General features: G+C 47.2%; 1 protein-coding gene across 1 annotated transcript in view; it reads right to left on the bottom strand.

The window, feature by feature from the left end:
- Positions 1–13,666, bottom strand: part of LOC119978724 — a 139,992-nt gene that overhangs the window by 67,566 nt on the left and 58,760 nt on the right. Inside the window, exons 14-15 of the mRNA XM_038820558.1 lie at positions 9,469–9,554; positions 8,298–8,425 (exon numbers count right to left, since the gene is read on the bottom strand). Coding sequence (XP_038676486.1) covers positions 8,298–8,425; positions 9,469–9,554 — 214 coding nt within the window. The remainder of the gene's footprint in view (positions 1–8,297; positions 8,426–9,468; positions 9,555–13,666) is intronic.

The following is a 13,666-nucleotide window of genomic DNA, read 5'->3' as shown; positions in this document are numbered from 1 at the left end:
ATTGAAAAGTTAGCAAAATAGTTTGCCAAACATTTTTGCTTTGGACGTGGGTAGTGAAAGAACATTGGTTATTCTCTGACAGGGAGCCCCGTTGTGAATGGTTTAGATATTCCCGGACCCAAAGGGTCTATCTTACTAGCCTATCTCTGTCTAAACCACTGAAGGAGGGAAATCAAAGAGAATTTCAGTTACATTCTGATGGGTGCTATTCGGATATGTCACTCATAACTAAACCTCCTACCTCTTTCAGTCGTGAATCCTTGTCATTTAAGGCTTCCTAAATGAGTGTCTAGATTCTAAAACTTACTGAAAGTAAACTACAGTTTATTTCCAGTGATATTTTATCATAAAGTGTTGTGGATTTATAACATACAGAAGTTCAGTGTTAAAAACATGAATTGGTTAACAGTCCTTCATTATCTGTTAAAAATATAAATCAGTCCATTGTTATCTACGAACAAATCAACTTCTCTAAAAGAAGGATATATCTATATATCTAAACATGGAAAATCCTGAAGCATCTCATCTCAATTTATAGTTCATTTCAAGAAGTTATTAGAAACATACTCACAAAAACCACGATGGTCCTCGTTTGACAAAGCAGGCTGAGGAACAGACCTTAGAAGGCACTCATAGCAGGAGAGAATGAATGCTGATTCTATGAATCAGCTTGTCTTTTATATATATTTCTTCCTATTTAGTGTACGGCCTTCCCTGCGTCTTAACTCCCCAACTGAGCAATTTCCTGCAGCCAAATAGCCAGGTTTGTGGTTTATCAACAATATGTAATTTAATGTGCTTGTATTAGTTTGAGTGTCAGATGTTTAAAATATATGGTCGGACAGGGAGCTGTTATAGACACATCTCCACTTTTGTTTATTTCTGATGTGTAGGGCAGCATGGTGGCGCTGCCCTACACATGGTTAGTGCTGCTGCCTCACGGCGCCGCAGTCCCAGATTCAATCCCTGCTCTAGCTCACTGTCCGTGTGGAGTTTGCACATTTTCATAGAATTTACAGTACAGAAGGAGGCCATTTGGCCCATCGAGTCTGCACCGGCTCCTGGAAAGAGCACCCTACCCAAGGTTAACACCTCCACCCTGTCCCCATAACCCAGTAACCCCACACAACACTAAAGGCAATTTTGGACACTAAGGGCAATTTATCATGGCCAATCCACCTAACCTGCACATTTTTGGACTGTGGGAGGAAACCGGAGCACCCAGAGGAAACCCACGCACACACGGGGAGGATGTGCAGACTCCGCACAGACAGTGACCTAAGCCGGAATCGAACCTGGGACCCTGGAGCTGTGAAGCGATTGTGCTATCCACAATGCTACCGTGCTGCCCTAAACCCATTCTCCCCGGGTTTGCGTGGGTTTCGCCCCCACAACGCAAAAGATGTGCAGGGTAGGTGGATTGTCATGCTAAATTGCCCCTTAATTGGAAAAAATGAATTGGCCGGAAATCTCCGCCACCCGGGAATTGGCGGGGGCAGGAGTCACGCCGCGCGATTCTCCGGCCCGCGATAGGCCGAAGTCCCGCCGCTGACGGGCCTTTCCCACCAGCGGGAATCAGAGCACCTCTGGTGCCGGCAGGAGCAGGCGGCGCAAGCGGGCCCCGGGGTCCTGGGGGGGGGGGGGTTGGTATGGGCCAACCTGACCCCGGGGGCTGCCCCCACGGTGGCCTGGCTCGCGATCGGGGCCCACCGATCGGTGGGCGGGCCTGTGCCGTGGGGGCACTCTTTTTCTTGCGCCGCCGCCACGGCCTCCACCATGGCGGAGGGGGAAGACACCCCCTCCACCGCGGGTGACGTCAGTGGCTACTGACGCTCCGGCGCATGCGCGGACTCATGCCGGCCGGCCAAATGCCTTTCGGCCAGCCGTTCTCGCCGGGGCGCCAAAGGCCGTTCGCGCCGGTCAGCGGGGCGCCAACCACTCTGGCACAGGCCTAGCCCCTAAAGGTGCGGAGAATTCCGGCGGGGAGGCCCGACGCCAGAGTGGTTCTCGCCACTCCGGTATGCCAGGACCCCCCCCGCCCCGCCGGGTAGGGGAGAATCCCAGCCCAGGTCTCCAAAAATGTAAAACAGATAAGCCCCATCTCTGATGGAACCCTCATCCGCCCCTCTCAGAGCAGATTTCACCTTCCCCAAATACAGGAGATCCATTATATCCCCCAGCCACGCCGAGGCACTGGGGGGGAGAAGCTGACCTTCACCCCAGCAGAACCCGCTGTGGTGGTATGAATGGGAGCACTGCCATTGGTGCAGAGCATTGGTTTCCCATTGGCTCTGGCTGGTCATGTGCCTCTCGTCTGATTGGCTGGGACTAGTCATGTGACTGCTCACCAATTGGTCGAGAGGCGGGGTATAAGTACCCAGAGTTCCCGGCGGTCGGCCTTTCTCTGTAGTCGACCACTGGGCTAACAACTAGCTGATTAAAGCCTAAGTTTGGACCTTCATCGTGCCTCGCGTCCAATTGATGGTACATCACCCGCCTTCGAGCAATCAACGAGGTGAAGGCGTAAACATCTGTACCCATACCCGTCGGCAGGTCTGACACCCCGAATACAGCCTTCAGGGGGCTCAGTTCCAATTTCATGTGCAGAACCTCAGGCATGATGCTGAAAATTTACCCCCAATATGGGCAGGCCCAGAACATTTGGACATGATTGGCTGGGCCTCTCCCACACCACTCGCAACTATCCTCCACCCCCTCAAACAGCCGGCTCATCCTTGCCTTTGCTGAGTATGCCCTATGCACCACTTTTAACTGAATCAACCCCAGCCTCACACATGAGGTTGAAGCATTGACCCTTCACAGCACTTCGCACCATAATCCTTCTTCCAGCCCCATCCCCAACTCTTCCTCCCATTTGGCCTTATTCCCTTCCAAGGACTCCCTGTTCTCCTCCAAAATCCTGCTCTAGGTTACTGAAACAACCCCACTCACCAGCCCCCTGCAACCTCCCCCAACCGACAGCAACTCCTTCAACAATGAGGAGGACGGTGACACCGGGAAGCTCGGGAAAGCCTTTCTTGCAAAATTCAGCACCTGCATATACCTGAAGCCCTCCTCAAAATGGAGCCCATATTTCACCCCCAGCTCCTCCAAATTTGCAAATCTCCCCTTCAGAAACAGATCCTTCATCTTTTTTACCCCTTTCTCCTCCCATCAAGATTATTATACAGATATCCAGATAGCCACTATTACGAATGACATTATCTGAAGTATCAAAGGTTATACAGCTAAGACAGAAAGTTTGCTTAATTAATTCTACTTGCTATCTTGATATACCTTTCATGCCCTCCAGCTTGTAGTTATAACTGCAGTGAAGTAATTTGAAGAATTTACGGTCTATCAACTCAAGGATATTACTTAGGACCCGCATTTGTCTAAGGTTACTTAATGAGGCTAAGGGTCAGCTAATGTTTTTGCAGCTGCATCCTAACTTTCAAAAGACCTTTCTGTTATAGTCATTTTATTCCACTTTGAATTAAAGCAATTGGTGTATTAGTTTCTGCTTCTTATTAAGTGTCTATATTATACTTTGAATTCTGCGGACAGTGAGATTTCCATCACATAAGCAAATAACAATCTGGCGTGATTTCTTACACACATTTTAAATGAAGCATTTCTGCAGAGAATTGACTGTTTTTAGGTGTACAATTTTCTCAGTATATGACTTTAAAAAATTATGAAAGTTTTTGGTGAAGTTGCTTTATACCTTATTTGAATCAAGTCATGTTAGTACATAATTAATAATTGTTTCTAGCTGGTCACCATTGCTGATAACTATAGCCTAATGCTCTTCAGCTTCAGTGCTGGCATCTGGTGAAACAACTGAGCATGTTACTACTGAAGTCACTTATAAATCATAGAATGTTTACCGCTTGGAAAGAGGCCATTCAGCCCTTCACGTTTTTGTTGCCGCTCATCAGGAGTAATTCACCTCGTGCCATTCACCCTGCATAAAAATGTTTCCTTCATGTCACCATTGCCAATTATAAAGTGTGCCCTCTGGTTCTCAATCCTTCCACTAAAAGGAACAGCTTCTCCCTATCTACTCTCACCAATCCCTTAGGATTTGGAATACCTCTATTAAAATCAGACAACCTTCTGTTCTCCAAGGAGAACAGTCCCAGCTTCTCCATTCTACCTAACTTGCACATCCTTGAAAGCATTCTCATGAATCTTTTCACCACCTTCTCCAGTACTTCCATATTCTTCCTAAAATCTGGTGTCCAGAGCTGCAACAGACCAGTTGATGACAAACAGTGTTTTATACAGGTTTAACATAACTTTGTTGCTTTATGACTCTATTTATAATCCTCATGATACTTGATGCTTTATTAGCTGCACTCTCAACCTGTCTTACCACCTTCAAATGATTTGTAATTATTCAAGTTCCTTTGCTCCAATACCCTCTTTAGAATTCTTCTCTTTCTGTGTTCTGCTGCCAAATAAATCACTACACACTACTCTGCAGTAAATTTCATCTCCCACTCATCCACCCTTTCGACCAACTTTGCCATTTTGAAGGCATATTCTCCTCACAGTTCAGATTTTGTGTCAACCGCAAATATTGAAATTGTGTCCTGTACACCTTGGTGTCAGCATTAATTTACATCAGGAAGATGTTAGAAGTCCAAACACCAACCCCTGGGGTGCTCCACTATAAACCTTCCTTCAGTCCAAAAAAAACAACTGTTTACTTCATCACTACTTCCCTTCACTCAGACAATACTGTACTCATGCTGTTATTGTCCATATTATTCCATGCATTACCCTCATCAGCCTCAACTATTATCTCATCAAAAAACTCAAGCAAGTTAGTTAAGCACAATTTTCCATAAAAAATCAGTGGTGGCTTTCCTTAAATAACTCATGTACACGTGACTATTAATGTCCTGAATTATCGTTTTGAAACATTTTACCACCACTGAGGTTAAACTGACAGGCCTGTAGTGTTTGGCTTATCTTTATAGCTTTTTTTGAAGAAGATGTAATTCTCCAGTCTTTTGGTACCACTCCAAGGATGTCCAAGGAAGACTGGAAACTTATGGTCTGTGGCTCTGCAATTTCCCCTCCAACTTCCCTCAGTATCCTTGAATGCATCTTATCTGAACCTGGTGTCCTATGACCTTTATAGAACATACAGTGTAGAAGGAGGCCATTTGGCCCATCGAGTCTGCACCAACCCATTGAAACCCTCACTTCCACCCTATCTCCGTAACCCAATAACCCCTCCTAACCTTATTTGGTCACTAAGGGTAATTTAGCATGGTCAATCCACCTAATCTGCATGTCTTTGGACTGTGGGAGGAAACCAGAGCACCCGGAGGTAACCCACACAGACACGGGAAGAACGTTCAAACTCCGCACAGACGGTGACCCAGCGGGGAATCGAACCTGGGATCCTGGTGCTGTGAAGCCACAGTGCTATCCACTTGTGCTACCGTGCTGCCCTATGTACAGGGAGCCTATTAAATACCTACTCTTTTTAACAATTTTAAATCCCTTAAATGTCTGGATTACCTTCTCTTTCACTATGACCTGAGCAGCATATTCTTCCTTGGTAAAGACAGATGCAAAGTATCCATTTAATACCTCAGCTATGTTCTTTGCCTTGCTGTAAATATTTCCCTTTTCTGTCCCTATTTGACTTGACTGTTCCTTTTACCGATTTAGAAGACATTTTAAAATTTATTTTTATGTTAGCTGGAAACCTCTTTTCACACTCTCTCATTTCTTCTCGTTTGCTTTTTCAATTTTCCTCTGAATCCTCTACACTCAGCCTGGTACTCTGACATTAGAAGCGTAGTTCTTCTATTTAATCTTAACCTCTTTCTTTATCCAAGAAACTCTGGGTTGGTGTGATCTATCTTCCCTTGACTGTTCCTGAACTCCCCTCTTTAAAGTCGCCCGGCAGCAAGAGAATCCCGGTTGAGATTAATGAATTTTTCCATTCTACGTGGCTCGCCCATGGCTTTCTTGCAGGGCGAGACCGGATGTCTCAAATCACAGTCTGACCTTTCAATCTTTGGTTCCAATTTATCTGAACCAGATGCATTCTTACCCCACTGTCAGTTAATTACTCTTACTCTAAGGTAAGGTGGGGTTACAGGGATAGGATGGAAGTGTGGGGATAGGGTGGAGGTATGGGCTTAGATAGGGTGCTCTTTCCAAGGGCTGGTGCAGACCCGATGGGTCGAATCACCTCCTTTTGCACTGTAAATTATTTTATGATTGTTCTTTTCTATAATCACCCTAAATACCATGATATAATGATCATATGCCCGAAATGTTCCCCTGCTGGCACATCTCATTCCCAAGAACCAGGTCTAGCAGAGCTTTTTTGCTCACTGGACATACTACTACATAAAATTTTCCTGAGCTTGCCCTCTTCACCCTTTGCAGTACTTCCTGTCGCAATCTATATTTGGATGATTAAAGTCCCATATTATAATTACACTTTAACACTTGCACTTCTCTGTAATATCCTTACAAATACGGGCTGATTTAGCTCATTGGGCTAAATCGCTGGCTTTTAAAGCAGACCAAGCAGGCCAGCAGCACGGTTCGATTCCCGTATCACCCTCCCGGACAGGCGCCGGAATGTGGCGACTAGGGGCTTTTCACAGTAACTTCATTGAAGCCTACTCGTGACAATAAGCGATTTTCATTTTTTTCATTTTCAATATGTTCCTCTACATCTTTGCCACTAGACTACACCAAGCAATATAATTGCCCTTTTTTTGTTCCTTAGGTCTAGTCAAATAGATTTTGTCCTTGGCCTCTTTGGATGTCTGCGTGGTTTTCCTCCAGGTGCTCCGGTTTCCTGCCACAAGTCCCAAAAGACGTGTTGTTGGGAAATTTGGACATTCTGAATTCTCCCTTCATGTACACGAACAGGCGCCGGAATGTGGCTTCTAGGGGCTTTTCACAGTAACTTCATTGCAGAGTTAATTTAAATCTACTTTTGACAATAAAAATTATTATATTATTAGAGGATTGGCTAACCAACAGAAAACAGACAGTGGGCATAAATGTGTATTTTTCTGGTTGATAAGCTGTAACTAGTGGTGTGCCGCAGGGTTCAGTCCTCAGGTCCCACCTATTTACAATCTTTGATCTGGATTTAGGGATAGAATGTACTGTAGCCAAATTTGCAGCTGACATTAAAATAGGTGGGAAAGCAAGTCGCAAAGAGGAAATAAGAAATTTACGAATGGATATGGTGAGGTTAGGTGAGATTTGGCAGATTCACAGCTAACAGTTCTATGATTGTATGAATAGAGTATAAAAGTAGGGAAATACTGTGGCAACTACATATGCCATTGGTGAGACTGCGCGCAGTTTTGGTCCTTCCCTGAGGAAGGAAAAAATACATTAGAAGTGGTTCAAAGAAAGTTCATTAGATTGATTCCAGGGTTAAAGGACTTGTCTTATGATGAGAGATCGAGTAGTTTTGGTTTGTGCTTGCTAGAGTTTCGAAGAATGAGAGGATATCTAATTGAGATGCTAAAGGGGACTGTCAGTGTAGAGGTAGATGATTCTCCCTTTTCGACATTTTAGAACGAAAGGCTATAGTTTTCGGCTAAGGGGTGGCAGATTTAAAACAGAAATGAGGAGGAATTAATTGACTCAAAGAGTCGTGAATCTGTGGAATTCTCTACCACAGAGTGCAGTGGATTTAAATAAATTTGAAGAGATAGATAGGTTTTTACTTAGTGGAGTGATGAAGGATTATGGAGAGCAGGCAGGAGATTGGAGATAAGGCTGAGATGAGAGCAGCCATTATAGTATGGATTTGCACAGCAGGTCCAAGGGGCTGAATTGTCTATTCCTGCTCCAAGTTCTCATGTTCTTTTTATACTGAAACCCCTCCTCCTTTCCTTCCTCCCTTGAACAACATATATCTCTGAATATGTAATACCTAGTCCTGTCCGTCTTTGAGCCAGGTCTCTGTTTTCACTCAGACATCATATTTCCACATGGCTCTCCGTACTTGCAACTCAAGAATCTTATTTACCATACTCCACACATTCACATACATGCATAGTAACCCTCATTCAGAACTTTATTACTTTCTCTCTTATGCTGAACCCACATAACACCTTATTATTTAATTCTGGTGCTGTCTGGCTCGCCCAATATTCTGTGCACTTTGGCATTCTTCTCTAATATTACCTCCTGGTTCCCACATCCCTGCCAAAGGAGTTTAAACTTGGTTTGTCCTTTAGAGTATTTTCCAGTACATACACAAATGTTTGTGAACTTCATTTTGCTTTTACCTCAACAAGTTGATTGTGAGGAACCTGTAGAAATGTATCTGTCAGAGTTAGGAATTCTGAGAAATTTTGGAAACGATTGTTTAGATAATGTATAAAGCTGCCGTTCCTATAGCAGCGAAGGAGTGAGGCTGCGGGATAAACAGAAAAATAGTTCATTTTTTTTTACCCAAACAATGATTCTTCTCCAGCAAAGACATTGACATTATAAACTAATTAAAGGATATTTAGACATTCAAATATGCAAATTATTGAAGACAAATTGACACCCCTGGTGATAACATTCAGTATTTATTAATTCCATACTTTTGTTTTATTGTGCATGATTGATTGAGGAAAGATTCAAAAAAGGTCAGAGTTAGCAATTATATAATAAACACTAGCAGGCTGAATGTTATTAATGATATTAGCCTATCAACATTTGATATTATCCTTTTTTTTGATTGTGTCACCACTAAGAATCAAGAATAAATGTTAAACCAACATGTTAAGCATTTAAATATTCATATTGACAGAATGTAATTTTGAGGACTAAAATCATGAATTATTTTTTTGAAAAATTGACACAGATTATACCATCTGACAACATCCATCCAACTGAAACAGTGATAAGTATCTTAAGTATTTTCTAAAAACAATTTCATAATAACCCCTTGTTTCATGTATATAGTGAATACTGTATATAGTGAATATCATAAAACTTCAAAGTTACAGATATTGATGAAATGTAAACGTGCTGGACTAGGACAAATTAGTGTACTCAATAAATTGAGCTGTTTTTAATAACAACATAAAATGCAACTGAGCCTCAAGTTGTATTCATTTTGAGGTGAATCATCTTAAATATTTGTTCAAAAAAGCATCATAACCTAACATAAATAAATTGATTTTAGTATGCATCATATTTAACAAGGTTCAGTAGTAATTACACAATTTTTTAATAAAGGTGACTCCATTAAGGACCCATGTACTAATTTTCCCATTCCTTTCCACTCCCCTGTTCTTTACTCCAGTAAACTACCTCAAACCCTTCTGAAAGGTACCAGAAGATGTATCATTCTGTTTGATTTACCCTCCCACCCTTTCTGAAGCTTAAATGCTACAAGTTGGCATTAATTCCCTACTAACACATGAGAAAAATGAAACTCAATAACAACAATCTTTGTGCCATTACCTTTAACAGAAGTTAATATATTTCTATATATGGCTTCTTGAACGTTGGTATCCAGCTGTGGTTTGATTGAGCTCAATGTGGAGATACTGCAGAAAGTAAATAGATATGAATTACACAGGTTACTATGATAAAAGGTGATGTATTGTTTTGTTCAGGAACACACATGGAGGCAATGTAACTGTGCAGTCATTTTCCTAAAGTGTCCTCAAAACTTGGCAGCTGCATTCAGAGCATGCCAGCTTTCTGAAACTAGTATTCCCATGTTTTAAGGTATTTTCTGGGATCTTCGCCTCTTCAACCTACATTTCACTGTAGACATTGTGAAGCTCTGTACAACAAACACCCCTCTGCCAGCACCCCAACACACACACCACCCCAGCCCACCCAGACGCCATTCCCCACATTTCTACCATACCCACTTGACTCCTGCCCTCCCACACACTCCTTAACCCCACATGTACTGACCCCATCCCTACTAAATTAACTCCTTCCTTGCACCATCCCAACCCTCCCTACCCACACCTTACATCCTGCTCTCCTTACCCTCTCTCCACACATCCCTCCACTTCCCCACCCTCCTTCATTAACCTCACACCACCTCACCCCCTTTTCACTCGCCCCACTCCTCACCTCCCAAACTCAACTCCCTCACCCCCAACTCTCCCACCCTCACCCCTATTCCCCCACCCTCACCCCGACTTCCCTTCCATCGCCCCTACACTGCCGGCCTCGCTCTTCACCCTCACTCCCGACTCCCTCACCCTCACTCCCTACTCCTCCACCCTCTACTCAATCACCCTCACTCCATCCTTGCCCTTACCCAACCTCTATTCTCCTACCCTCACTCCCCGACCCACCCCAACACCGCCAGTCCCCTAAATTAACCATACATGGCACTCCCTTTTCACCCACCCTCTACTCACCCTTCCCCACTCCCCACCCCCTTTTCACCCATCCTCCATCCTCACACACTTTTCACCCACCCTCCCTCACCTTTTCACACAGCCTCACTCCTCACCATTTTTTGCCGGCTCCCTCCTCACCTTCTCTTCACCCAGCCTCCCTCCTCACACCCTCTTCACCCAGCCTCCCTCCTCACCCCCTACACCCTGACCCTCAACTCCCCCACCCACTACTCCCTCAACCCCCCCACCCACAACTCCCCACCTTCAACCCCCCCACCCACAACCCCCCCACCCTCAACTCCCCACCCTCAACCCCCCCACACTCAACACCCTACCCTCCCCATCCTCAACCCCGACCCCCCCACCTGCACCCTCAACTCTCCACCCCCCAACTTCAACTCCCCCTACCCTCAACTCCCCCACCCTCCACTCAACTCCCCTACCCCAACCACCCACCCTCAAACCCCAACCCTCCCTCAACACCCCCACCCACCCTTAAACCCCTCACCCCCCACCCTCAACCCCCCCACCCACCCTCAAACCCCTCACACCCCCACCCTCAAACCCCTCACGGCCCCACCCTCAAACCCCTCACGGCCCCACCCTCAAACCCCTCACCCACCCCACCCTCCATCCCCTCACCCTCCAACCCTCTACCCTCAACTCCCCCACCCCCTACTGTAGTTAAGTACAGGTTGTCATAGTCGATAGGTATAGTTTAACTAGTAGTGTTTATGTTGCATGATTAATTGTGTGTGTAAATAAAGTACCCTTGATCTTGAACTAACTAATTGGTGTTTGGCTCTTTGATCGATACCCGGTTGAACCTTGTGGTGGTATCATTTGATACCTGGCGACTCTGAGCAATATAATATTGATATCCAAAGAAGGGCAACCTCATTGACAGCCATATTTACAGTCGGTAAAAAAACCAACACTACCCCCCTAACCCCCCCCAACCCCCGTCATGATATGCAGACAGGCAGGCAGCTAATGAACACAGAGAACAGGACATGACCAATGCGCAGGCAGGACACTCAGAGGTGGTATCTCACTATAAAAGGCACGAGACACTCACACTCCGTCTCTTTCCACTGATGAACAACTACATAGTGAATCAGGGTGTATGTACAGTATCACACGTGCAGCATGTGGCTAAGACCTAGTCTGGTTCAGTCAGACAGGGTAACCACACTTAGGTTAGCAGGGAGAGAACTGTGCTAACTGTGCTACTGGTTCAATAAATCAGATTGAGCTAACTTCAAGGTCTGGAGTATCTTTTGGTTAAAGCTGCATTCAGTTGCAGCCTGTGTTATCCCAGAGTACATAACACATCACCCCCCCCCCCCACCACCCAAGCTCCCCCACCCTCAACCCCCCACCCCCTACCCTCAACACCCCCACCCTCCACCCCTACCCTCAACACCCCTACCCTCAACACCCCCACCCTCCACCCCCCACAACCCCATCCTCAACTCCCTGCTCCCCCACCCTCAGACCCCAACCCCTACCCTCCACCCCACCCTCAACCCCCCTACCCACCACCCCCTTACCCTCAACACCCCAACCTCCCTGCTCCCCCACCCTCAACCCCCCAACCTCCCTGCTCCCCACCCTCAGACCCCCGCCCTCAACCCCCCCACCCCCTAGCCTCCACCCTCAACCACCCCCAAGTTCCCTGCTCCCCCACCCTCAGACCCGTCTTCAACCCCCCACCCCCTAGCCTCCACCCTCAACCACCCCCAACCTCCCTGCTCCCCCACCCTCAGACCCCGCCCTTAACCCCCCCACCCCCTAGCCTCCACCCTCAACCCCCCCATACCCCCACCCTCAACTCCCTGCTCACCCACCCTCAGACCCCCGCCCTCAACCCCCCACCCCCTAGCCTCCACCATCAACCCCCCCATACCACTACCCTCAACTCCCCCCACCCTCAACTCCCTGCTCCCACACCCTCAGTCCCCCTACACTCCACCTCCCCCACAACCCCACCCTCAACTCCCCCAACCCCCCCTCCTCCCCCACCCTCAACCCCCCCTCCTCCCCCACCCTCAACCCCTCACACTCAACCCCCCCACCCCAAGTCCTCCCCCACCGCCCTACCCACAACTCCCCCACCCCCCATCCTCAACTCCCCCACCCCATCACCCTCAACTCCCCCACCACCCTCAACACCCCCACCACCCCACTCTCAACTCCCCCACCACCCCACCCTCAACTCCCCCACCCTCCACTCCCCCACCACCCCACCCTCAACTCCCCCACCACCCCACCCTCAACCCTCATGCAGCACAGTAGCATAGTGGTTAGCACAGTTGCTTCACAGCTCCAGCATCCCAGGTTCGATTCCCGGCTTGGGTCACTGTCTGTGCGTAGTCTGCACGTTCTCCCCATGTGTTCGTGGGATTCCTCCGGGTGCTCCGGTTTCCTCCCACAGTCCAAAAATGTGCAGGTCAGGTGGATTGGACTTGCCAAATTACCCTTAGTGTCCAGAAAGGTTGGGTGGGGTTACGGGTATAGGGTGGGGTTACGGGTATAGGGTGGGGTTACGGGTATAGGGTGGGGTTACGGGTGTGGGCTTGGGTAGGGTGCCCTTTCCAAGGGCCGGCGCAGACTCGATGGGCCGAATGGCCTCCTTCTGCATTGTAAATTTTATGAAAGCTATTCCCCCACCCTCACCCTTTCCACCACCCTCAACTCCCCCACATTCAACCCTATTCCCCCGTACTCACCCGTACTCCCCCACCCCTGCACCCTCACTCTTCACCCTTTATCACCCCCGCCGTCGCTCTTCACCCTCACTCTCTTCACCCTCACTCCGTACTCCACCCTCTACTCATCCATCCTCGCCCTTACTCAACCTCTATTCTCCCACCCGACTCTCCCACCCTCGCCCCCGACTCTCCCACCCGTCCACAGTCCCAGGCGCGTGCTTGCTCCTCCTCCAACCAGGGCGTGCTTTTCAGCCGCTCGCGCTTTAACCGTTGGGTTTGAACGCTGCAGGCGGTGCCTGACCTGTCGTCCGCCTAACGAGCTTTCCGGAGCTTTACTTTGTCAGTCTGCCCACAGTTAAATCCCGTTGCAAGTTGCTTTCAAATAAAAGACGGAATGGAGGGACAATGTACTGGAAATAAGTGGGGACGTTCCACCTTCCCTTCAGATTAGAACAAGCAGGTTGAAAAAATTTTGGGGGGAGTGAAAATTGGTTAAGTGAAGCAACCTGGAATGAGCTGACTGTAAAATAAAATAATTTCATTCCCTCGGGCAAACATCCTAACCATAACCAGGAGCTC

This window comes from Scyliorhinus canicula, chromosome 15 (assembly GCF_902713615.1).
Source record: "Scyliorhinus canicula chromosome 15, sScyCan1.1, whole genome shotgun sequence".
In the NCBI taxonomy this organism is placed as follows: Eukaryota; Metazoa; Chordata; class Chondrichthyes; order Carcharhiniformes; family Scyliorhinidae; genus Scyliorhinus; species Scyliorhinus canicula.
Note: the sequence above shows the minus strand (reverse complement) of the source record. Positions and strands in the feature narration are given on the sequence as shown.